Genomic DNA, 23900 nt, shown 5'->3' with positions numbered 1-23900 from the left:
ATTTATCCCAACTCTCTGCTTCCTGTTCGATAACCAATCCTCCACCCATGCCAGAATGTTACCCCCAATCCCGTGATTTTTTTATCTTAAGTAATAATCTTTTATGTGGCACCTTGTCGAATGCCTTCTGGAAGTCTAAATACACTATGTCCACTGGTTCCCCTTTATCCACCCTGTACGTTATATCCTCAAAGAACTCAAGCAAATTTGTCAGACATGACTTCCCCTTCATAAAGCCATGCTGACTTTGTCCTATTAAATTATGCTTATCTAAATGTTCCGTTACTGTCTCCTTAATAATAGACTCCAAAATTTTACCCACCACAGATGTTAAGCTAACTGGCCTATAATTTCCAGCCTTCTGCCTACTACCCTTTTTAAATAACGGTGTTACATTAGCAGTTTTCCAATCTGCCGGGACCTCTCTTGAGTCCAGGGAATTTTGGAAAACTATCACCAAAGCATCCACAATCCCTACTGCCACTTCCCTCAAGACCCTAGGATGGAAGCCATCAGGTCCAGGGGATTTATCCGCTTTGAGTCCCATTATTTTACTGAGCCTACATAAAATTTTAATAAGAACTCTTATTAGAATATTTTGTGCAGCACTGGGCTCCACACTATAGGAATGATATTGAGGTTTTAGAGAGGGCACAGCATAGATTCATTACAAGACTTGAAAAATTGGGGCTTTCTTTATTAGAACAACGCAGATTACAAGACAATATTTTAGATGTGTTTAAAATTGTGAAAGGCTGGGACTGAGTAGCTAGAAGCAGATTGTTTCCAATAGCTGAGGGGTCTGGAATGAGGGGCCACAGATGTTAAGATTAAATTTAAGAGATTTGGAACAGAGGGCAAAAGAAACTTATTTATAGAGAGAGCTGTGAGGATGTGGAATTCATAGAGTCATACAGCACGGATAGAGGCCCTTCGGCCCATCACTTCCAGGGTTAGTGGTTGAGGCAGAAACTATGTCAACATTCAAGATCAAATTGGATAAGTGGTGAAGGAAAAGGGATGATGGGATAAGGAAACAGGGAGGGGAAATGTGACTGGGACAATTTTCTCACGTGGAGGGTAAATATATAAATGCTTCCATATTGTAATTTGCATGTATTTATCAGTAGTAGGCCCCTTACTAAGGCCACTTTTAGCATAGTACTATCAGTGCAGCCACAGTTCTAACTCGGAGCGTGAGTGTGGGGGCCAGGGCGAGTGAGAAGCGCCCATGACGGTGTCGGCTTGAGGCCTCGTTACCATGTAGGAGGAAGAACTCTCACAGAAAACCTGAAGGACCTGAGGGAAATAATTCATAATTCTCAATGAATATACATTCCCTTGAGGAATAAAAACTCCGCAGGAAAAGTGATTGAACTAGAGAAGTTAAGGTAGTATTAGATTAGAAGAAGAGGCTTATAATGTTGCCAAAAAGTGGTGTAAACCTGAGAAATGGGAGGGTTTTAGAAATCAGCAAAGGATGACCAAGAAATTGATAAGGAGGGAGAAAATTGAATCTGAGAGTAAACTAGCAATAAATATAAAAACAGACTTTTTTTATTCGTTCATGGGATGTGGGCCAACATTTATTGCCCATCCCTAATTGCCCTTGAAAAGGTAGTGGTGAGCCACCTTCTTGAACAACTGAGTGGCTTGCTAAGCCATTTCAGAGGGCAATTAAGAATCAACCACATTGTGTGGGTCTGGAGTCACATATAGGCCAGACTGGGTAAGGACAGCAGATTTCCTTCCCTAAAGGGGATTAGTAAACCAGATGGGTTTTTACAACAATCCAGTAGTTTCATGGCCACCATTACTGACACTAGTTTCTTTTTTAATTCTAGATTTTTATTTAATTAATTGAATTTAAATTCCCCAGCTGCCATGGCAGAATTGGAACTCATGACTCCAGAATATTAATCCAGGCCTCTCAATTACTAATTCCAGTAAGACAACCACTATGCTACCATACCCAGTAAGAGTGCAAGAGCTTCTACAAGTACATAAAGAGGAAGAGAGCAGTGAAAATAAACATGGATCCCTTAATGGCAGAGACAAGAGAAATTATAATGGGGTATAAGGAAATGGCAGAGATGTCAAACAAATATTTTGTATCTGTCTTCACAGCAGAAGTCAAAAAAGCATACCGGAATAGGGGGGAACCAAAAGCGCTAAATTGGGCCATGTAGCGCCCGTTGTTTGCGCCGGACGCCATCTTGGTATAGGACTTAAAGCAGGTGCAGATATCGAACTCTGAAATCATGTAAAGTAGGGAGAAAATGGCTTCAATCAGTGTGCAACACCGATTTAAAGTAATGGACACCATTTTGGGACTTAATGCTCAACTCAATGCACAGTCTTAACCCCAACCATCTGAACGTGTCTTAGAGTGCAGGAGGATCCCCCCCCCCACCCAACCAGCGCTATTTAAAGGGACCATGCAGGATGGTGGCTGGGTTATTGCTTCTGGCTGCAGACACTTATAACTGTTTTTGGAGGTCTCCTACACTTGAATACTAGGATGTTGGGACGTAGCTTAACATTTAGAACCAGGACATGCAGGATTGAAGTTAGGAAATTCTTCTACACGCAAAGGGTGGAAGACGTTTGGAACACTCTTCTGCAGACTGCAGTTGATGCTAGCTCACTTGTGAATGTTAAATCTGAGATTCATAGATTTCTGTGAACCAAGGGTATTAGGGGATATGGGGCTATGATCTCACTGAATGGTGGAACAGGCTCGAGGGGCTAAATGCCACTGCCATTTGCTGCCTCCTGATATACGCCACCATCTCCTGCAAGAAAGCGGGATGTGTGTCTGGGTGATGTGCCTGTCATGGTTGAATAGCTGCCAGTGTGTGTGGCCTGTGAGTTGTGGGTGGGTGGCTTGAAATAGTGGTAATGTGTAAGGGTGAGAGGAAGCACCTGGTTGGAAGAGTTGAGTACTGATGGAAAGAGTGAGTTTGTTGGTATGTGGGTGATGAGGGGGATGTACTGCGTGGTGCATTTGTTAGGAGACACCACTTGACAGTTGACCTCACTCACCTTGACCACTCATGTCAAAGCATTGAACTTCTTCCTGCACTGCATCCATGTTCATGATGCTGTGCACCTGGCATTGACTTTGTCCCCCGCTGCCTCCTACTGCCTTTTGGATATATGTCTGGAGGCCCTCTTGTTCCCCCCTCCCCTGCGGATATAGGATGTCCCTCCTTCTGTCCACCTCTTGCACCAAGGCCTCTAGTGCATCAGCAGAGAACTTTGGTGCACGCACTCCCGCAGGCCTGGTACCAACTCAGATCGACAGGTTGATGAGATCTGGCGTACAGATTGTAGGATGTAGGATTTAGCAGTGCGCAACCTTTATTCAATGTTTCAACATAACTCATCAGTGTGTAAACATAGGGATGGGACCTGCATCTGTGTTTTACGTGTGCGATGTCTGATCTCTGTTCAGACTCCGTGCAGACAGTAGACTGTTATTTTCAGCAAATAAAAGGAACCAGCTACCTTTAAAAGATTTCTAAGAAACATCCTCCCTTTAAGAGATTGCGCTCCCCCTGGTGGTGAGAAGTGTGAATTGTACTGATTCCACATGCAATGCCTGGAATGGAACACTGATTACAGGTGAGTCCCCGGCCCGCTGAAACTTGCGTCCTGCCTGCGCAGGGGTCATTGGGCGCGGGGTAATAGCGCATCACGCTACCTACACCCAAAAACGGCTCCTTTCCAATTTTCTTTCCCCCCATGGGTCTAATGAGAGTGAGGAACTTAAAGTAATGTAAACAAGAAGTACTGGAGAAAGTATTGGGACTAAAAGACGACAAATCCCCTTGACCTGATGGCCTACATCCTAGGGTTTTAAAAGAGGTGGCTTCAGAGATAATGGATGCATTGGTTCTGATCTTCCAGAATTCCCTAGGTTCTAGAACGGTACCTGTGGTTTGGAAGGTAGCAAATGTAATCCCGCTATTCAAGAAAGGAGGAAGACAGACAACAGGGAACTATAGGCCAGTTAGCCTGACATCAGAGGTAGGCAAAATGCTAGAATCTATTATTAAGGACGTAGTAACAGGGCACTTAGAAACTCATAATATAATCAGGGAGAGTCAACATCTTTTTATGAAAGGAAAATTGTGTTTGACAAATCTATTAGTTTTTTGAGGGTGTAATTAGCAGGGTAGATAAAGGGGAACCAGTGGATGTAGTATATTTGGATTTTCAAAAGGCATTCGATAAAGTGCCACACAAGAGGTTGTTACACAAGATTAGGGTTCATGGGATTGGGGGTAATATATTAGCATGGACTGAGGATTGGTTAACGGACAGAAAACAGAGTAGGAATAAACGGGTCATTTTCGGGGTGGCAGGTTATAACTAGTGGGGTGCTGTGAGGATCAGTGCTGGGGCCTCAGCTGTTTGCAATACATATCAATGACTTAGATGAGCAGACCGAGAGCAATGTATCCAAGTTTATTGATGATACAAAGCTAGGTGGGAAAGTAAGCTGTGAGGAGGATGCAAAGGGATAGAATCATAGAATGGTTACAGCACAGAACAATGCCATGTGGCCCATCGAGCCCGTGCTGGATATAGACAGGTTAAGTGAGTGGGAGAGAAGATGGCAGATGAAGTATAATGTGGGGAGATGTGAAATTATCCACTTTAGTAAGAACAGAAAAGCAGAATATTTTTTAAAAGTTGAGAGACTAAGAAATGTTGGTGTGCAGAGGGATTTGGGTGTCCTTGTACACAAATCACAAAAAGTTAACATGCAGGTACAGCAAGCAATTAGGAAGGCAAATGGTATGTTTGCCTTTATTGCAAGGGGGCTGGAGTAAGTGTAAGGAGATCTTGCTGCAATTATATAGGGCTCTGGTGAGACCACACCTGGAGTACTGTGTACAGTTTTGGTCTCCTTATCTAAGGAAGGATATATGTGCCTTAGAGGCAGTGCAACGAAGGTTCACCAGATTGATTCCTGGGAGGAGAGGGTTGTCCTATAAGGAGAGATTGAATAGAATGGGCCTATATTCTCTGGAGTTTAGAAGAATGAGAGATGATCTCATTGGAACATATAAAATTCTTAAAGGGCTTGACAGGGTAGATGCTGAGAGGCTGTTTCCCCTGTCTGGAGAGTCTAGAACTAGGGGTCATAGTCTCAAGATAAGGGGGACCTTATAAGATGTAGGACCAAGATGAGGAAATATTTCTTCACTCAGCGGGTTGTGAATCTCTGGAATTCCCTACCTCAGAGGGCTGTGGATGCTCAGTCGTTGAGTATATTCAAAACTGAGGTCGACAAATTTTTGGACACTAAGGGAATCAAAGGACATGGGGATAGGGCGGGAAAATGGAGTGAAGGTAGAAGATCAGCTATGATCTTTTTGAATGGCAGAGCAGGCTCGAGGGACCGTATGGCCCACACCTGTTCCTATTTCTTATGTTCTTATGTCCCTGACATAAGGTTAGTGGTAGGGGGGGATCCAAAGATGATCGCGGTCAGGGGAGGGGGAGGGAATCCTAGCATAGGCTAGGCCCAAGGTTCCCTTGTGGGGCCCGGAAATACAATTGAAAGAATTTTTTAAAGAAAAAGGTTGGGGCTGTCACATTTTAAGATTCCATTCTGTCCAATGGACCTGGGATGAGACAATTGGCCTTTACTGAATCAGTGTGAAGTAGACTGAGCTGTGACATTTCACAAATTGGCACTTATGGTTTCAATTCATATCTTTAATGGCTTTTTTTTTAGACCTGTACAAATTTCACTTTGTTTTAAAACACATCACTTAGAATCTTGGAATCTTATAGCACAGGAGGCCATTCGGCCCATCATGCCTGTGTCGGCTCTTTGAAAGAGCTGTCCAATTTAGTCCCACACCCTAGCTTTTTCCCCATAAACCTGTAAATTAGTCCTCTTCAAGTGCGTGTCCAATTGCCTTTTGAAAGTTCCTATGGATTCTACTTCTACCATCCTTTCAGGTAATGCATTCCAGATCATAACAACCTTCTGTGTGAAAAAATTTCTCCTCATTTCCCTTCTAGTTCTTTTGCCAATTATTTTAAATCTGTAACCTCTGTTTACCATGCCACTTGCCAGAGGAAACAGTTTCTCCCTACTTGCTCTATCAAAACCCCTCATTATTTTGAATACCTCTATTAGGTTTCCCCTTAACCTTCTCTGCTGTAAGGAGTACATTCCTAACTTCTCCAATCTCTCTATATAACTGAAGTCCCTCATCCCTGGTATCATCCTGGTAAACCTCCTCTGTACCCTCTCCAAGGCCTTGACATCCTTCCTAAAGTGTGTTGCCCAGAATTGTAATCCAGTTGAGGCCTAACCAGGAATTTGTAAAGGCTTAGCATGACTTCCTTGTTTTTGTATTCAAAGTCCCTATTTACAAAGCCAACTATCCTATACACTTTCTTAACCGCCTTATCAACTTGTCCTACCACCTTCAAAATTTGTGAATATGCAACCCCAGGTCCCTCTGCTCTTGCACCCCCCTCAAAATTGTACTATTTAGATTATACTGGCTCTCCATGTTGTCCCTCCCAAAGTGCATCACTTCACACTTATCCATTTAAATTGCATCTGTCATGTGTCTGCCCATTTCACCAGTCTGTCTATGTTCCTCCTAAGGTCTGCTACTATCCTGCTCACTATTTACTACGTTGCCAAGTTTTAAATATAATTAAATCCCAAACATAATTCAATCCCAAAATCTCCCAGTGAAGAAAAATTGATCAAATATTCCAAAACGTGACAGCCCAAACCACTTTTTCTTAAAAAACTTCTTTCAATTGTATTTTAGTATGTGTTTCACAAAACATTTCTGCATACGTCAGTCACATGCTAAGATCAGCAACTTCATATCAAATGCATTGTATAATATGAACACCCCCCAATCATGACAATATATGCTAAGATTATCACAATGCATATTCTTAATAATCTGCAGAAATGGATTGTTATACCAGGTACTTTCACATCCTGTGACGTATTTATTAATCTTACACCTACATCATGTCACTTCTACCAGGCTCTGCGGTTGCTACACAAGATGCCATGGGAGAGTGACTACAATTTCACGTCACATTATAGTTGGAGATTCTGGCCACCAGGTAGCTCTGTAGAGCAACTTTCTAAAGCCTTTCTCCCAACTCCATCACCATCACATATATAAAAATTAAGATTCACCAACTGACCATGGATAATGTCATGGATAATTTAACAACATAAACTAAAGACAGAAATGTCCTTGTTCATCACACCTACACCATGAAGATCCTCTTTATATGATCGGCTTGATGTATATAAAGTACCTGCAAGCATTAAGAAAGGCCTTTAAAGCACTAAATAGTAACTGTCCTTGTCTTGAGAATTTTTTGTTTTGTTCCCTCCTCACATTTTGACTCTGGAATAAGGACACAATAGGTAAAAGGTAAAAAGTGAAACTTAAGAGATGCAATAACTATCAGTATTAAAACAAATTCTCATTTGCTATCATCTCTTGAAAAAAAAGAACTGACTGAAAACTGCTGACCAAGAAGATACAGAAATTAAGTAATTATAACCTGCATTATCCCAACGTTTTGCACATCCAAATGGATTTGGTCCTAGACAGCCTAGATAATTTCCGTTCACATTTATAATAGAAACCGCCTACGTAATTTGTCACACTGTAGTCACACCCTCCAGCCACTGGAGGGAGGGCGCAATTACAGTGTGTCAAGTTTACAAGGCAGTTTACATTATAAATGTGAATGTGGCAATTTATGCTGGAAATCTAAAAATAAGGACAGAATATGCGACTCATTGTGTTTGCATGCCCTGAAGATATTTCGCTAGCCATCTTTCACAGTGTAACTTTGAAAAATTATGGTCCCGATATTTACAGTGGACGGGGAGAGAGCGGGGGAGCGGGGAGAGGGACGACCCGGAAATTGCAAGGACGCGGAGGTCCTGCCTAACTTATCGGCAGGACCTCATTACTATTTTTTAATTCCGTTTCCCGACAGGCAGCAAGCCAGATTGACAAGCTGATCGGCTGCCGGGCAGGAAAGCCAGCGACAGAAGGCTGCAGCAGAGGACCGTTGGGGACAGTCCCTGGCAATCGGGAAAGATTAGGGGTTGGTGTGGGGAGTCAGAGTCCGGTAATCAGCAGGAAGGCTCGGGATCGGGATTTGAGCGGGATGGGGGGGGGGGGGGGAAAAATCGGCAGATCGCTGCAGCGAGGCGAGGCCGCGTTTGGCAGAAGGTTTGCTTGAGGGGCCGGGGGGAGCATTCCTACTCATCCTGGCTCACAAGGATTGCTCTAAAAAGCACTTACCTTCTGCAGCCAGCTGCTTCTGTTTCCATTTAGTTGCTGGGTTTCCCGGGTCATGGGAAACCCGGCCAGCAACCGTTAAATTTAAATCAGGCTTCCAACTACACTATGGGAGCCTGATTTAAATATTATAATTCTGCCTCTCCAAGACGTGATACACACACCCCATGCAATCCGCCGCCATAAAAATGACGGCAAGCGTGTACTCGGCGGATTGGGATCGCGTTTCGCGATTTTAAATTTTTAACCCCCACCCCTGCCCATTGTGGGGAGGTTAATATCGACCCCTATGTGTCTAGAATATATAATACACATTATAAATGCAGAAGAACATCAATACATATTTTACAAATATGTCACATTACCTCTTTATTCATCTTAGTGTTGGCATTGCTTCTGATCATAGAAGGCACAGGAAGATCTGCACAACGCATTAACATAGCTTCAATGAGGCTTTGCAGTTCCTTGTACTTTACAGGTACAGCCAGGTGGTCCTTCCTGAGTAATTTTTTAAACAGTATTAATAATAAAACAGTACACATGTTAGTTATTCTCTCTGCCTATCTCATACTACGTGGATTCCGTGATTATCAGAATATAGTTAGTTCAATGCAGTCTCACATCACTGCTAACAAGCATCAAACCTCCTAATATCTCTAACTATATAACTAATTTTAACATAAATTTGACACAATTTTAACTTGAAACATTGTGGGGGTTAAATTTGGCCATATTGCACCCGTTTTTTAGGCGCTACGCAGACACCTAAGACTCGAAAATGGGGTCCAAGATGTGCACGCACACTTCCGGCGGTAGAAGCGCAGGAGGCCATCTTGGTAAAGGGCTTTGTGCTCGCGCGCCTATCGACCACCGGCAGCATGCAGAGCAGGGAGATCATGACATGAATCAGTGTGAAACATTGATTTGAATCCACCACTGCCATTTTACAACTCCACACTCCACCTAACGCCTTGCCTTAGCCTCTCACAGCTCAACACGACGTTAAATGGCATGAAGGACACCCCACCAGTGCTATTTAAAGGGATCATGAAGTCCTTACAGGTTAGTTGCTGGATTATTTCTTTTGGCTGCTAGTGCAATTGTAGCGTTTTTTGAGGTTTCCTAGACTTGGCTAAAGTTTCATTAAGTGCTCTACAGGGAGTGGTCTGGCTGGTCTTGCAGCACTTCTTATGTCATTGAATATACTGAGCTGAAAAATGTTACTTTGACATGGGTAGCCTGGTAGGGCTTCCTCTGGGAATTGAACATGACTGGGAGAATGAAAAGAGGACACACAGAGCGGGACAAGCTACTAGAAGTAGGAGGAGGAGGAACAGGGCATTCAGCAGAAGGCCATATCGGCGAAGGGTCTTCAGGGACCAATTATCTTACCTCAACTTCAGCAACAACCTGTGCACCAGATGTCTTCGGTTCACAAAAGAGGTCATGACTTAAATTTGTCAACTGCTACAGGCACAACTGCAGCCTCAAACCAGGGCAAGGACAGCATTGCCTGTGGCTATCAAGATGACCATTGCTCTTAATTTTCATGCCTCTGGCTCCTTTCAGGCTGCTGCTGGAGATATAAGCAACATCTCACGGTTTGCAGTGCACTGCAGTATAAGGGAGGTTACTAAGACTCTCTATACAATGATAAACACATTCATCTCATTCCCTCTTGCCAGATTCAAGCAGGAGGAGCGAGGTTTTGCTCGCATTCCAGGCTTCCCCATGGTGCAGGCTGCCATTAACTGCATGCATATGGCCTTGTGTGCTCCTCATCTGAACTTGGACATATTCATGAACAAAAAGGGTTTCTACTCCCTCAATGTGCTGCTGGTGTGCGTCCACAGGCAATGCTCATTCTGCGGCAGTCCTCTGTTGTACCTGTATTTGAACCAGCACGGCAAGTCAAATGCTGGCTACTGGGCTACAAGGGTTATCCCCTCATGACATGGCTCATGACTCTGGTGAGGGACTCACATACACGTGCACAGCAGGACTACAATGAGAGCCCTGCTGCCACAAGGAACATCATAGAGCACACCATATGCATCTCAAGCAACGTTACCGCTGCCTGGACCACTCTGGAGGAGCCCTGCAGTACTCAGTTGAGCGGGTATCAAGATTTGTGGTAGTATACTGCATGCTGCACAACCTGGCCATTATGAGGGAACTGCCTCTGCCACCGCCTATCAGGTGAGAACCTGAGGAGTAGGAGCAAGTGGAGGGGGGAGGATAAGGAAGTGCAAGAGGAAGTGGAGGAAGAGGAAGTAAGGCTACAACAGGCCCAACGTGATCAGATTATTCATGAATACCAGTAACCTCAACTACATCTCCCCATTCACCAACAGTCCCATACTCCTTGCCTTTCCTCTCTTCCTGACCATCACATCATCCTCTTTATGATTACACACTATATCCTCCCTCAGCTCGCCGCAGTAATAAAAACCACCACCAAATGCAAATTAAAATCCACATTCATAAATTCACTCATTAAATAATGCATACAAAATGAAACTAGGCACCCTTGTGCATTCCCTTAGTTCCTGTTTTTTGTGTACCTTTACCTTTCCTAGTGCTCCAATTAGGTGCTTCCCCAGTGGCTGGAGCATGGGAGGAGGAAGGCTGCTGGCGTTCAATTGAAGAGCGTGCAGATGGCCTTGGAGGACGATCTTGAGCAGCTCTGGGCCGAGAGGGCCCGGCTTCAGACTGCACCATCTTGGCCTGGGCTGCAGCAGTCTGGGCTGGCTGGCTGACAGGCAACAGCAAGGGCACTAGCGGAGTGGCAGGGGTGGGAGCAGGAATGCTGTCACCAGGAACACTGTCACCCTGAGAGAGAACAGCATGTTCCTGTTCCATGAAGCCACTGCCCTCTCCCGGGGTGGCGCCTCAGCAATCCTGGTGATCTGTTGGAGAACAGATTGCTGGCCTGATGTGAAGCCCTGGAAGCCACTTTCAACAGTGGCAGCCAGAGCCATGATGGCAGCAGTCTGAGCTCCCAAGGCAGCACTTAGATGTTTGATGGAAGCTGTGACATCGGTTATCAGATGCTGCATCATGGTGGGTTCCACAGGTGTGCTGATGAAGGTGACCACCTGTTCCATGTTGGAAAGGATGAGCTTCAAGCTCTGTGCAAAGCCCTGTGCCAAGTTGGAGCTGGACTCCTCCATGCCCCCTGATATAGTGTGCTGGCTTTCTGGCAGGCTTTCCAGTGCACCAAGCATTTGGTTGTGTACGTCCATCAGTCTACTTCTGTAGCTTGGCCCATCGAAGTCCTCATCTGAATCCTCTGTCGCAAAACTAGTATGCGACTTCACCCTCTGGCGAGCTGGCACCTGCGGTATCCATTCCCCCTGCCCTGGCTCCTGCGCACTTGTGCCTGGTACCTCACCACGTGCAGATTCGTCCTCTATTCTAGTTGCTAAAGTACACACAGTGTCAGTCTCTGAGCTGGTGGCTGCGAGTGTCAGATCGAGTGGTGGTGTCATCATTGTCTTCTTCCTCTGTCTCCTCTGACAGGGAAGGTTCCAGTTCTTGGGTATTTGAAATGAAAAAGGGACACGGGTTGGGCTGCGGTGAGGGGAGAGAAGAAAGTAAGAAGTGTGTGCTTACACCATCTGCAGCAAGTGAGTCAGAAAAGATTGAGGGATGAGGGTGAAGTGGGAAGAGAGAAGGAGAATTAGGTATGCAGAGACCCTCATCATTGATCCCTCCAGCGCCGCTAGTGGCCACGGCCTCAGCGATGCCCCTTCCCATGATGACCAGCAATGTCTCCTCCATGGGGATTAAAACGTGTAGGCATGCTTGTCCTCCTCCAGTTCTTTCTTGCTGCCTCCTGTTATGTGCCACCTTCTCCTGCAAGAAAGAGGGAAATGTGTCAGTGAGTGTCCTGCAAGGTGTTTGGGTGATGTGGCTGTCATGGTTGAATAGCTGCCAGTGTTTGTGAGCTGTGAGTTGTGGGTGTGAGGCTTGCAACAGTGCTAAGAGTGTGAGGGTGAGGTAAAACATATGAATTGAAGGGTTCTGTACTGATTGATAGAGATTGTTGGTAGGTGGGTGATGGGGGTGTAGTGAATTGAGCACTGGATGAGGCTAGTGGTGCAGTTGGTAGAATATGCCATTTAAAGATTGAGCACACTCACCTTGACAATTCATGTCAGATCATTCAACTTTTTCCTGCACTGCATCTGTGTTCTTGAAGCTATGCTCCTGGCATTGACCTCCTCTGCTATTTCCTCCCACTGCCTCCTGAGCATATGTCTCGAGGGCCTCTTGCCCCCCTGCGGATGCAAGATGTCCCTCCTTTTCTGCACCTCTTGCACCAAGGCCTCCAGTGCATATTCAAAGAACCTTGGTGAATGCTCTCTCGCATGTTCAGCCATTCTTCAATGTATAACAGCACAGATTAACGTCACAATTGACTTTCACCGCTTCTTGGAGGCACAAGGTGCAGGCTGCCTTTAAGTAGTGCTAGCCACTCGCTTTATCGGGACTCCTGTTGATGGGTGCAGCCAATGAACAGCGCAGGTAGCGCTGGCTGTACGCAGCAATTATTTAAATCAACAGGCAGCACAAATTTAACGTTCTGCCTGCATCACTATGAACGGGTACGGGTTAAACATGTACCGGGGTCCCCGTGCCTGTTTTCAGGGGTTATCCAATTTAACCCCCTGTACCACTGAAATAGCACAGCAATCATCTCTAAAAATATGCAACTATTATAATCCACCATCAGCAACTTTGAGGAATTCTAAATGGGAGGTAACCTTTTCCCTTCTAATGACAACCTATCACATTATATTTATTTCTCCTGCTCCCACCAGTCTCTATGAGGAGATGCCCTGATGCATTTATTCCTCTCAAGTGTCTCATGTCCAAATATTTCATCAGAGGAAATAAGGAAATAAGACTAGCAGTACATTATGTTCAAAGTATTCTCCCGTAGTCTACTGAAAAAAAATAGACGTTTGTGGGGTGCCAGTCTCGGCGTCCTCGACGATATACTGATGACGTCAGACACCTTGGGCACGATTTTAAAATGCTGGCGGGATGCCAGCGGGGAAGTCAATGGGCACACGGCAAACCCAAATAATAAAATCTTACCGTTGCCCACGCGATCGCGACTTAACTAGTGCCCCTTAACCTTGATTCCGAGTTTGCCGCTTGAAAGCTGCGCACCCACATGACAAGCTGTCAGCTGGAGCGTCTGGATTTAAAGGGCCATTGCACCAATGGCTTTTGCTGGTGCAAGGAGACAGAACGGAGCAGCAAAGGGGCAAACCAGCTCCAAGATTCAGCATCACCTCACTTGAGGTGCTGCTAGCCAGGGTGAGGAGGAGGAGGGAACAATTTTATTCGGCCGACAGGAGGAAACGCCCTGCCTCTGCCACCAAGAAGGCCTGGGTCAAGGTGGCAGAGGAGGTCACTAGCAGGAGCAACATATCCCGCAGTTGGGTCCAGTGCAGGAAGTGTTTCAATGACCTAACTAGGTCAGCAAAAGTGAATACACTTACTGATTCTCCAGCATTCCGTGTTGCACATCACCCCACCCACTGCCAAGATTACTCCAACACATCACTCCTCACACCCACTTAAGGCTCATCCTCAACTTACCTTCACTTCCTGAGCACTTCCTCAACTCCCCATTTGTAAACCCACCACTACCACTCACCCCAATCCTGATCCAATGTGATGTCTCTGTCTGATGCTCACCCTCTGATGCATCTTTCACGGTCAGCAGTTCCCAAAGCAACGCATTCATTCGTTGAGCACTTCACCATCACTCACTCACACATCTGCATGCGAGAGGGCAAGGATTGGAGGCGGGGGGGGGGGGGCACAACAAACAGTGGTCCTCACAGAGGTGGAGGAGGAGGCCCTGCAGATCAGCCGCACCCTCGATTGCCTGTCGGTCGAGGACGCCGAGACTGGCACCCCACAAACGTCTAATGACACAACTTTAGCATTCATCATACACAGCATGAATTGACGTTAAGAATGCTTGGCATGTTGAACACATCAGTATGCTCATCGCAACATGACACATCTGTGATGATGCTTAATATTGCCTTCTGTTCTCTTCCAGGCCCTTCAACGACCGCAGTGACGGGAGAGGGCGATTCCTCAGAGGAGCTCCCGGCATCTGAGGGCACACCATCACATCTTAGCGAGCCATCCACCAGTGCAGATACACCTCAGTGGTCAGTAAGTTGGGTTGGCACCTGGTGAGTCACCACACACAAGTGAGCACAACCAGACACTGGTGGCAGAAGCAGCTGGTGGCAGGGGTAGCTGTGGAGAGTCCGAGTCAGTGGGCGGACTCCTCTCCAGGTTTTGCTCAGCTGGATGAAGATGCTGAACCCCAGGGCCATCCTTTAAATGGAGAATGATTTGCGAAGTACTGGGACAGGTGCCACGCACACTCTTCACAATAGCGGAAAGGATGGGGGAGTCCACCACCTGCATGAGTGGAATGGTGGCACAAGTATGTGCAGGAATGTCTGAGATAGTGGCGCAGGTGAGTGAGGGAATGTCTACGATGGAGAGAAGGCTAGCCTCCATTGAGCTTCAAGCGCGGCTCACAAATGAGTCCATTCAGGCCCTGACAACAGCTGTGCGGACTCACGGTGAACAACATTCTGCCGCCTTAAACAGGCAGACTGAAGCATTACAACAAGGCTTCCAAGGCATCATACATATACTCCAAATTGTTCTCCAGCAAGGTAGTAGGAGTGATGTGGGCCTGGCCCAGGAGAGGGATGTTGGCGGAAGGGGACATGGAATTGGGGACGCCACTCAAACCACACCCACGTCTCACCCGTTGCCCCCCTCTCAACCAGTGCCGCAATGCTGCCACCTCTCCAGGAGGCCGAATCTGCCCATCATGGGCTCCAAAACCCAGAGGGCATAGGCCGAAAGCATCTAGGCAGTCAGGGCATGAACATGAGCAACCTGCCACTACCTCTGCTGCAGCCACAGGGGATGCACCACATAGAAGTAGTAGGATAGCAAAGGCTGAGGTTTTGTGATCATGAAGGGTATGCGTAAGGGTGTTTGACAGACTATCATGTTTTTCATTTATATTTGGTTTTTGTTAAATTCACATTAAATGTTATCATTCTCACCACTACTGCCACGTCTTGCCCATTCTTGACTGCCTTTTGTAATAGCGTCCTTTCACGTACTTCATCATGAAAGGCAAGACTTGATGCCACCCGGTGGGTACGTTCACAGTGGGTGTATGTGTAGTTATAGGACTGTTTTGTGCGGGGGTGGGGGGGGGAGTGGCTGGTATTGGTGCTGATCTTTCCAGGTGGTCTGAGGACTGGACTATCCTCACTTTCCATATGTCCTTATGAGAATTGTTCAAATATTAGTGATTCCTTGGCCTCACAAGCAGCCAGGTAAGCCATCTGCCGATGGATTCCTCCCCCTCTTCCTCTTCCTCCTCCTCAATGATGATAGCAGATGTGGATGCTGGATGAGGGCATGAGGCCTCATCAACCGGTAACCCTCTCTGTTGTGCCATGTTCTGCAGGATACAACAGATGACTATAATTCGACCCCCCTTCCTGGTGCATATTGAAGCGCTCCCCCAGACCGATCCAGGCACCGAATTCGCATCTTCAGCAGTCCTATCGCATGTTCAATGACAGACCTGTTAGCGATGTGACTGTCATTGTATCGACGCTGTTCCTCGCTGATGGGGATCCTCAGAGGTGTCATGAGCCACGGGTGTAGGGGGTATTCCTTGTCTCCAAGGAGCCAGTCCTATGGCTGTTTGGTGCATGGAAGAGAGGCAGGATGTTGGATTCCCTCAGAATGAATGAATCATGACAACTGCCAGGGAATCTGGCACACACATGACGAAATCTTTTCCTGTGGTTGCAAATGAGCTGCACGTTGATGGAGCGATATCCCTTTCTGTTGATGAATAGTCTTGGCTCATGTGGAGGTGCTGGGATTGTGATATGCGTGCAATCGATTGCACCCTGTACCCTTTGGACGCCAGCCACAGAATGGAAACTCACTGCCCTCTCCGTCTGGCTGAGGTCGTCCATGGGAAGTTGACGTATTGCGATGCCATGCAAAACAAACCATCGATGACCTGTCTTAAGCACTTGTGGGCAGACGACTGAGAGACCCCGGCGATGTCCCCAATGGCACCCTGGAATGATCCGGAGGCGAAGAGGTTGAGGGCAGTGGTCACTTTAACTGCGATGCAATGCCACCAGGCCCAACTGGGAGCAGATCGGCATGAAGGAGGCTGCAGATGTCTGCGACAAACTGCCGACTCACTCTCAGCCTCCGTAGGCACTGCTCCTCAGAGGGGTCCAGGAAGGTCAGCCTCAGTCTGTAGACCCTCTCACGAGGGTAGTGCCTCCTGCGACGTCGGTCCCTCTGTTGTTCCCCTCTCTGCTCTGTGCCTGTAGCGCACCTCTGTGTGGTGGAGCTGCAAGTGGCAGAATGCATACCATGCCTGGCGAGGATGGTGATGTTCCTCCTCCTTGCATGTACTGGTGATTGCAGCCATTGCGTCCCCCATCCCGATGGTGTCAGTTTGAGGGGGTCCAAAAAGTAGGTAAGTATGTGTTAGCAGAACAATTCTGAGTGTAAAGCAAGAATTTCAAGTCTAAACACAAAGATCTCCCAGCCAAAAGTTTGTCTGGGAGAACTGAGTGCCCTGCTGCAATAACTCACCTTTTATCCCTATCTGTCAAACAGGGATTTAAATATCCAAATGGCTGCCGGCTGCACCCGCCTAGTTTCCCATGTTGTGTTTCACACAACACGGGAAACACTTTGTGGCAGTGTTGAAATTGCTTGCCATCATTGTTAATTACATTTATGCACATTTCAAGTACTTTAAGTACTTGAATTGCTGGTCTAAATATTGTCCCGCCAGCTTTAATTGCCAGGATTCCTTCGCGCTCCAGAAAATCTCAATTTTCTTTGCCCGCCCACCCCCAACACACCTGCACTTTGCTTTTAAAATCATGCCTCTTGTATATGCTAATTTCAAGCCCAATGGCTGGTTTAGGACCCCTCAAGAAAATTGGGCTGCCCTGAGCAGAGCAGTCATCAGGCCTGCTCCACTCAGGTTTTCCAGGCATGGATGCGGCCTAGCAAGGTAGGTTTTTTAAAAGTTTGATCTGGATCCAGGAGGAGCAAGTGTCCTCATTCCGGCTTCACAGCATTTCCAAGGGCTACTGCCGGCCCACGATCGGCCCCCCCTCCTATACTCCTTCCCTCCTAGGACTTACCTTGCCGGCGAGACAAGCATCCCGGCAGTCATCCTTATAAAATGGGCAAACTGCCTGTGGAGGCACGACAGGTGCCAACGGCTTGTCCAAACAATGAAGCCTGAGGCCCAATTTCAGGCCAGCCTCAGACCCCCAGTTGGGGTGTGCGTTCTGTGTGCGGTGCCCGTTTCATGTCTGAAAATGGACCTAAAGTAATTTCTACCCCAAAGTATTTATAAATAGAAAGAGAGTGGTAAAGTGGGATGTGGACCCAATTAAAGACAGAGGCAGGTGAGACTATAATGGACAATAAGGAAATTGCAGACTTGTTAAATGAGTATCTTTGTATCTGTTTTCACATCAGAGGAAGAGGACAAAATGCCAGCCATACAAGGAAACTTAAAAATATGTCAAGTGGAGGAACTTAGTGGATTTCTGAGTTTAAAAAATGGTAATGAAGAAAATAATGGGACTTAAGATAGACAAATCTCCAGGACCTGATGGGTTTCACTCCAGGGAATTAAAAGAAATGGTTGAGGACATTGCAGATGTGTTAGTCATAATTTTCTGAAGCTCTCTAGATTCAGGAATTGTGTTTTTGAATTGGATTGGAAAACTGTATATGTCATTCCATTATTTGAGAAAGGAGAGAGAAACCAGGCAAGTAGAAATATCAGATTAATATCAGTTGAGGAATAGTTATGGGAATCTATCAGCAGAGACAGAGGGGTGAATCTTAACCCCCCAGGATGGGCAGAAGGGGTAAAAATTCAAAAATGGGACACCCGACCCCAACCAGCGTCCAATGCTCCCACTTCCGGTTTTAACGGAGGAAGGCGACTAACCTGCTCTGCAGAGCCAGGCTCGCCATTTAAATATTTTAATGTGCCTCAAATTTTAGGACAGTTTTAAATTTAATGACTGAGGGCTAGGTTTCTCAAGGCTCAGAAAACCCAGCAGCTGAAGGGAGGCAAGAATGGCCGAATCCAGAGGATAAGTGCCTTTCCAGCACTGCTTGTGGGCCAGGAGGAGCAGGAGTGTTTCCCCCTGGCCTCCCTAAGCAAACCTTCTTCCCTCCCTGCGATCGGACCCCCACGTTCAGACGCCCCCATCGGACACCCTCCGATTTAATCCTGGCCCGCGATGTCCTCTCCGCCCCCTCCTCCGATCTACTCCCTGGGACCTCCGATATACTCCCTGGCCATCCACGATGTCCACCTAACCCACGATCTCTCCCTCCTGCCCTCCTCTCCACTCCCTGGCTGCAGCCTGGTGCCGCAGGCCTTCCCGCCTGGCTGCCGGCCGGGAAACGGAGTCAATAAATTTAAATGAGGTGCTGCCATTAAATTCGGCAGGACCCTTCCGGGAAACCCGCATTTCCAGGTTTCCCGGCCGCTCCAGCTCACCCTCCCCCTCCCTCCCTGCCAATATCGAGTCCAGAGTGAATAAGGTTTTGGACAAGTATGAGCTATCAAAGAGAGTCAGCATGGACTTGTGAACAGTAGATCATGTCTGACTAATCTAGTTGCATTTTTTGAGAAGGTCACTAATATGGTGGATAGGGGAGTGTCTATGGTTGTTGTCTATATGGACTTCCAGAAGGCACTTAATCAGGTTACACACAAGAGATTATTAGCAAAAATGAACGCACACAGAATTAGAGGTAACTTTGTGACATGGGTTAGAGAACATTCTCTGATTGGTAAAATGTAACAAGTGGTGTTCCCCAGGGATCTGTACTCGGCCGCAGCTTTTCATCATATTTATTAATGATTTGGATGAAGGAATAGAGAGTTATATATCTGGGTTAGCAGATGACATTAAGTTAGAAGGTACAGGAAGTTATGTTGATGGGAGCAGGAAGTCACAAAGGGGCACAGACTAAGTAAGTGAGCAAAACTATGGCAGATAGAACTCAATGTGAGCTCATCCACTTTGGATCCAAGAAAAACAAATCAAAATATTTTCTTAATCATGAAAGATCCAGAGTTGTGGAGGAGCAAAGGGATTTGGGTGTTCAGATACACAAATCACTAAAAGCTAGTGCACAGACACAAAAAGTAATCAAAAAGGTTAATGGAATCTCAAGGAGTACAGACAACAAAATTGAGGAAGTGATGTTTCAGTTGTGCAGAGCCTTGGTCAGACCCCGTCTGGAGTACTGCGTTCAGTTCTGAGCACCACATCTCAGGAAGGATAAATTGGCCTTAGAGGAGCTACAGCGTAAATTCACCAGAATGATACCAGGGCTTAAAAGGTTAAATTATGAGGACAGGTTGCATAAACTTGTTTGGGTTTCCTTCAGGTTAGAAGGTTGAAGGGTGATCTAATCAAGGTGTTTAAAATGATTAAAGGAGTTGATAGGGTAGATACAGATAAACTATTTCCTCTGGTGGGGGAATCCAGAACAAGGGGACATCATCTTAAAATTAGAGCTAGGTCGTTTATGAGTGAAATCAGGAAGCATTTTTTCACACAAAGGGTACTGGAAATCTGGAGCTCTCTCCTCCAAAAGGCTGTGGATGCTGGGCCAATTGAAATTTTCAAGACTGAGATTGATAGATTTTTGTTAGATAAGGGTATCATGGGATATAGAGCAAAGATGGCTAAATGGAGTTGAGGTACAGATCAGTATGTTCTATAGAATGGCAGAACAAGAGGTTGAAGGGCCTACTCCTGTTCCTATGGGGAAGAAAAACCTACAAAAGGCATTTGTATAGTTAAGCTGGTTCAGCAAATCTTCCTTTGACTCAAAAAATACCTCTGTTATTTAGGTCATCACTAAGAAGAAAATTACTTCTATTTACCGAAGAAAAGCTGCTACAGCATTGGCTGCCTCAATCATGACTTCAAGGCTGGAACTGGTCATTGCTTCCTGTAATACAACAATGGCTTCATGCCAAATAGTGAAATTCATAAACAGCTTTATTCCTGTAGGCTGCCTGTAAAAGACACATTTATTATATTGTTTAATTATATATTTTCACTTGCACGATATAAATGAATTGTTATAAATATTTTGAGTAAGAGTATAAGCGCCCATAGAATGGATAATGCAACAAATTGGAACTCAGTCATTTCATCTCTAGGGTTAACATTCAAATCCAACTCAGCCTAATATATTCCCCATCAATATCATTTTTTTTTAAATCAGGTTAATACTCTGTAGAAACTAGTTTCAATTTTATTATTTATTTTCCCTCATTTAGGCCCCAATTTTCCTCCTCCTTTCTGCCTGAGCACAGGTCAGGCAGAGCATACTAAAGTGATCTACAATGTAGCTGCCTAAATATATGCAGATTAATTTTGTTTAGGGTTTTCAGAGAGCAAATAAGGAGAAGCTGTTTCCACTGGCAGGAGGGTCGGTGGCTCGGGGACACAGATTTAAGATAATTGGCAAAAGAACCAGTGGGGAGATGAGGAGAAATTTCTCTTACGCAGCGAGTTGTTATGATCTAGAATTCACTGCCTGAAGGGGCGGTGGAAGCAGATTCAATAGTAGCTTTCAAAAGGGAATTGGATATATACTTGAAGGGGAAAAATTTGTAGGACTATGGGAAAGAGCAGGGGAGTGGGACTAATTGGATAGCTCTTTCAAAGAGTCAGCATGATAGGCCAGAGGGCCCCCTTCTGTGCTGTATGATTCTATGATAACCATCCTTGCCAGCAGTTATGACAATACTGAAACAGCGAACATTGCTATCCATGTAATAAATGAAAGTACGAACAGAGACCCTGCTCCTTATTCAAAAATCTTAAACAATATAGGTTCTTACCGTTTTAAAATCTCTCCAAACAATAGCAGACCTTGCTTCTGGACCTCAATGTTGTTCACCCTCATAGTCTCTTTCAAGCTACGAACTAAGGATTCAATACCTGTAGTTTATATTAAAAAAAAATGTGGATAGGTGCTGCCTGGTCTTGCATCTACAACTGTAACACTGAAGATATCTTTGGTACTAAAATATCAAGATAGCTCCTAGCAACTCCCAGAGAACTGATCCAGAAGCTGGTGTTACAGGCATGAACTAAATGGGATGGCTAGATAAGCTGAGGCTCTTCAGTCTTGAAAGGAGAGAGGATGTTAGGGAGCAGGGTGTTAAATGTACAGCTCGTGGAACAGTTTCATCCGGCCCCCGGTGTGCTATGCTTAGGGTTGTCGAATCTCCGGGCACTGCTTCTAACAGCCAGGGAGAACTGCGCCTTTTAAATTTTGCAGCGCAGCAACGGACCCCTTGCTCCATGACGTCTACACCCCTCTGCTCTCCCCCCGACCTCGCCTCCCCCCCTACCGGCACACAGAGACGGCACTCGCTTAAGGGTGACCTGAAACGGAACTGGCTGGTGGAGAGGAGAAACGTAGCGAGGAGAGATGTGAGGTTGGGCTGGGCTGGAAGAAAGTGAACAGAAACTAGGGGAAGTCTAGAGGGTGGGTTAGAGAAGGTCAGGAGATTGGGACTTGGGGAGGGATTCGGGAGATTGGGCCTCGGAAAAGTGGGAGATTGGAAGGGGGTGACAAGAGGCTGGGGTCAGGAGAGGGGGTGACAGGTGACTGGGGGTCAGGGGAGAGGGTGACAGGGATCTGGGAATCAGGGGAGGGGGTGATAGGGTACTGGGAATCAGGGGAGAGCATGCTCTGATTTCACAACGCAAGCTCCGATACATGGAGGAGTCCAGACACAGGAAGGACAAGTAAGGCCCACAGTAGTCCTGTGGAGATGGGAGGGGAGCACTCCTGCTCCACAGAAGGGGAAGTAAAAAAAACTTTCCCTACCATTTCTTCAGCGGCCTCCAGCGGTCCCTTTATGGACCACTGTTCAGGCCGCTGTAGAACTGGAAAAACTAGTCCTTCTTTGTATATTTCAACTGATTCAATGCTGATTTCAGGCAGCCGCCAAGTACACCTAAAAATAGAGATGACCAATATGGCAGCGACTATGCCACCAACGCAGATAACGTGCAGGACTTTGTGCCCAGAAATTGGTATACAATGCACCTATTTTATGCCCAAAAAAACAGCAAAACGCATACCAATTTCTACCCCAGTGTATCCAAATAACTTTTGTTGAATGTGGCCTACACCAAGTGCCAGGATGTAGAATCAGACCCACCATATAAATTGAGTTTGACACCCCTGTTATAGAAGTATATAAGATACTTAACGGAATAGAGAAGGAAAACCCTGCAGAACAAGAGGGCTCAGGTCCAAGATCGTAAAAACCAATGTACCTCCATTTTCTTTCCTTTCTTTAGGTTTTCTCATGCTATCACACATTATTCTCTAGCCAACAGGGCAAATAGGTTACAAACAGATATAAGGTTATTTTGTCCACTTCTTACGTGAGGCCACGGAAGGTTTTCTGATTTTATTTAATTTGACGAAGGTAAATAATCACAGATAAACATTCAAGAAGAATAAATTCTGTGAAATCTATCCGTAGCCACCAAGATTAATTGAACAAAAGCTTCAAGATATCAACCCAATATTACAATCTATGCTATTCGGCTCTGAATTTCCACAACCGAATTTCCGTGATCGAACAAGACTGAAACCATTGTGTATTTCAATGTCGATGTCCACACTTATCCATGTAACTTTCAATCATGTACTTAACCAGATATTCATCCAGTTCCTTTTTTCTTAAATCAAAAATTTTTCTCCCCTGCCCATCTCTCAGTGAACAGAGAACTACCCAGCAACTTTTTAAGGTAGTAAAAAGCTCCTGTTTGACACAGCATTATTTGAACATCTAAACTGATATTACTTTGTGTTCTCCTGTTAAATATGTTGGCTCATGGACATCCTTCTATCCCTAAAAGCAATCTTCAATCTTACTTACCATAAATAGTGTGACACTTCGAAAAGAAAAGTTTCTCCTCAGTCAGCAAGAGAAGACAACTGTACAACGACCACACCAAGATCTCATCTGTACTAGAGAGTCGCTCAAACAGGAATTCTAGGGAAAAGACAGCAAAGTTAGAAAAATATTTCAACAAAGCAATCTCAGTGCAAGGTTTGATTTACAATCCAGAGGAAATTGAGTTTGAGGCTGACTTGTGTTCAGTTTCACCAATAGTCATCTGGCCATCAGATGCAGCATTTTGGGCTCCATTTCAGAGAAAGCATAAATGAAACTCCATTGCCCATCGCATACAGCGATTTCAATCAATGGCCTGACATTTGAATCCACTAGGAACAACTGGTTTTAGCTTTGGTAGTTCTCACATTACACTGTCACTATTAACATAGTTGACTAAACAGATTTCAACATTGCCCAACAACTAACATTAATAGAAAACTTACGTCTTGAAATTGGGCTCTTCA

At 45.6% G+C, this 23900-nt stretch overlaps 1 protein-coding gene across 1 annotated transcript in view; it reads right to left on the bottom strand.

The window, feature by feature from the left end:
* LOC137305428 (meiosis inhibitor protein 1-like) overlaps positions 1-23900 on the bottom strand; it is a 195981-nt gene that overhangs the window by 102276 nt on the left and 69805 nt on the right. Inside the window, exons 10-14 of the mRNA XM_067974254.1 lie at positions 23416-23532; positions 21352-21451; positions 20383-20517; positions 8696-8828; positions 7327-7418 (exon numbers count right to left, since the gene is read on the bottom strand). Coding sequence (XP_067830355.1) covers positions 7327-7418; positions 8696-8828; positions 20383-20517; positions 21352-21451; positions 23416-23532 — 577 coding nt within the window. The remainder of the gene's footprint in view (positions 1-7326; positions 7419-8695; positions 8829-20382; positions 20518-21351; positions 21452-23415; positions 23533-23900) is intronic.

The sequence above is a fragment of the Heptranchias perlo genome, chromosome 40, assembly GCF_035084215.1.
Source record: "Heptranchias perlo isolate sHepPer1 chromosome 40, sHepPer1.hap1, whole genome shotgun sequence".
In the NCBI taxonomy this organism is placed as follows: domain Eukaryota; kingdom Metazoa; phylum Chordata; class Chondrichthyes; order Hexanchiformes; family Hexanchidae; genus Heptranchias; species Heptranchias perlo.
This window is presented reverse-complemented; position numbering and strand designations above follow the sequence as displayed.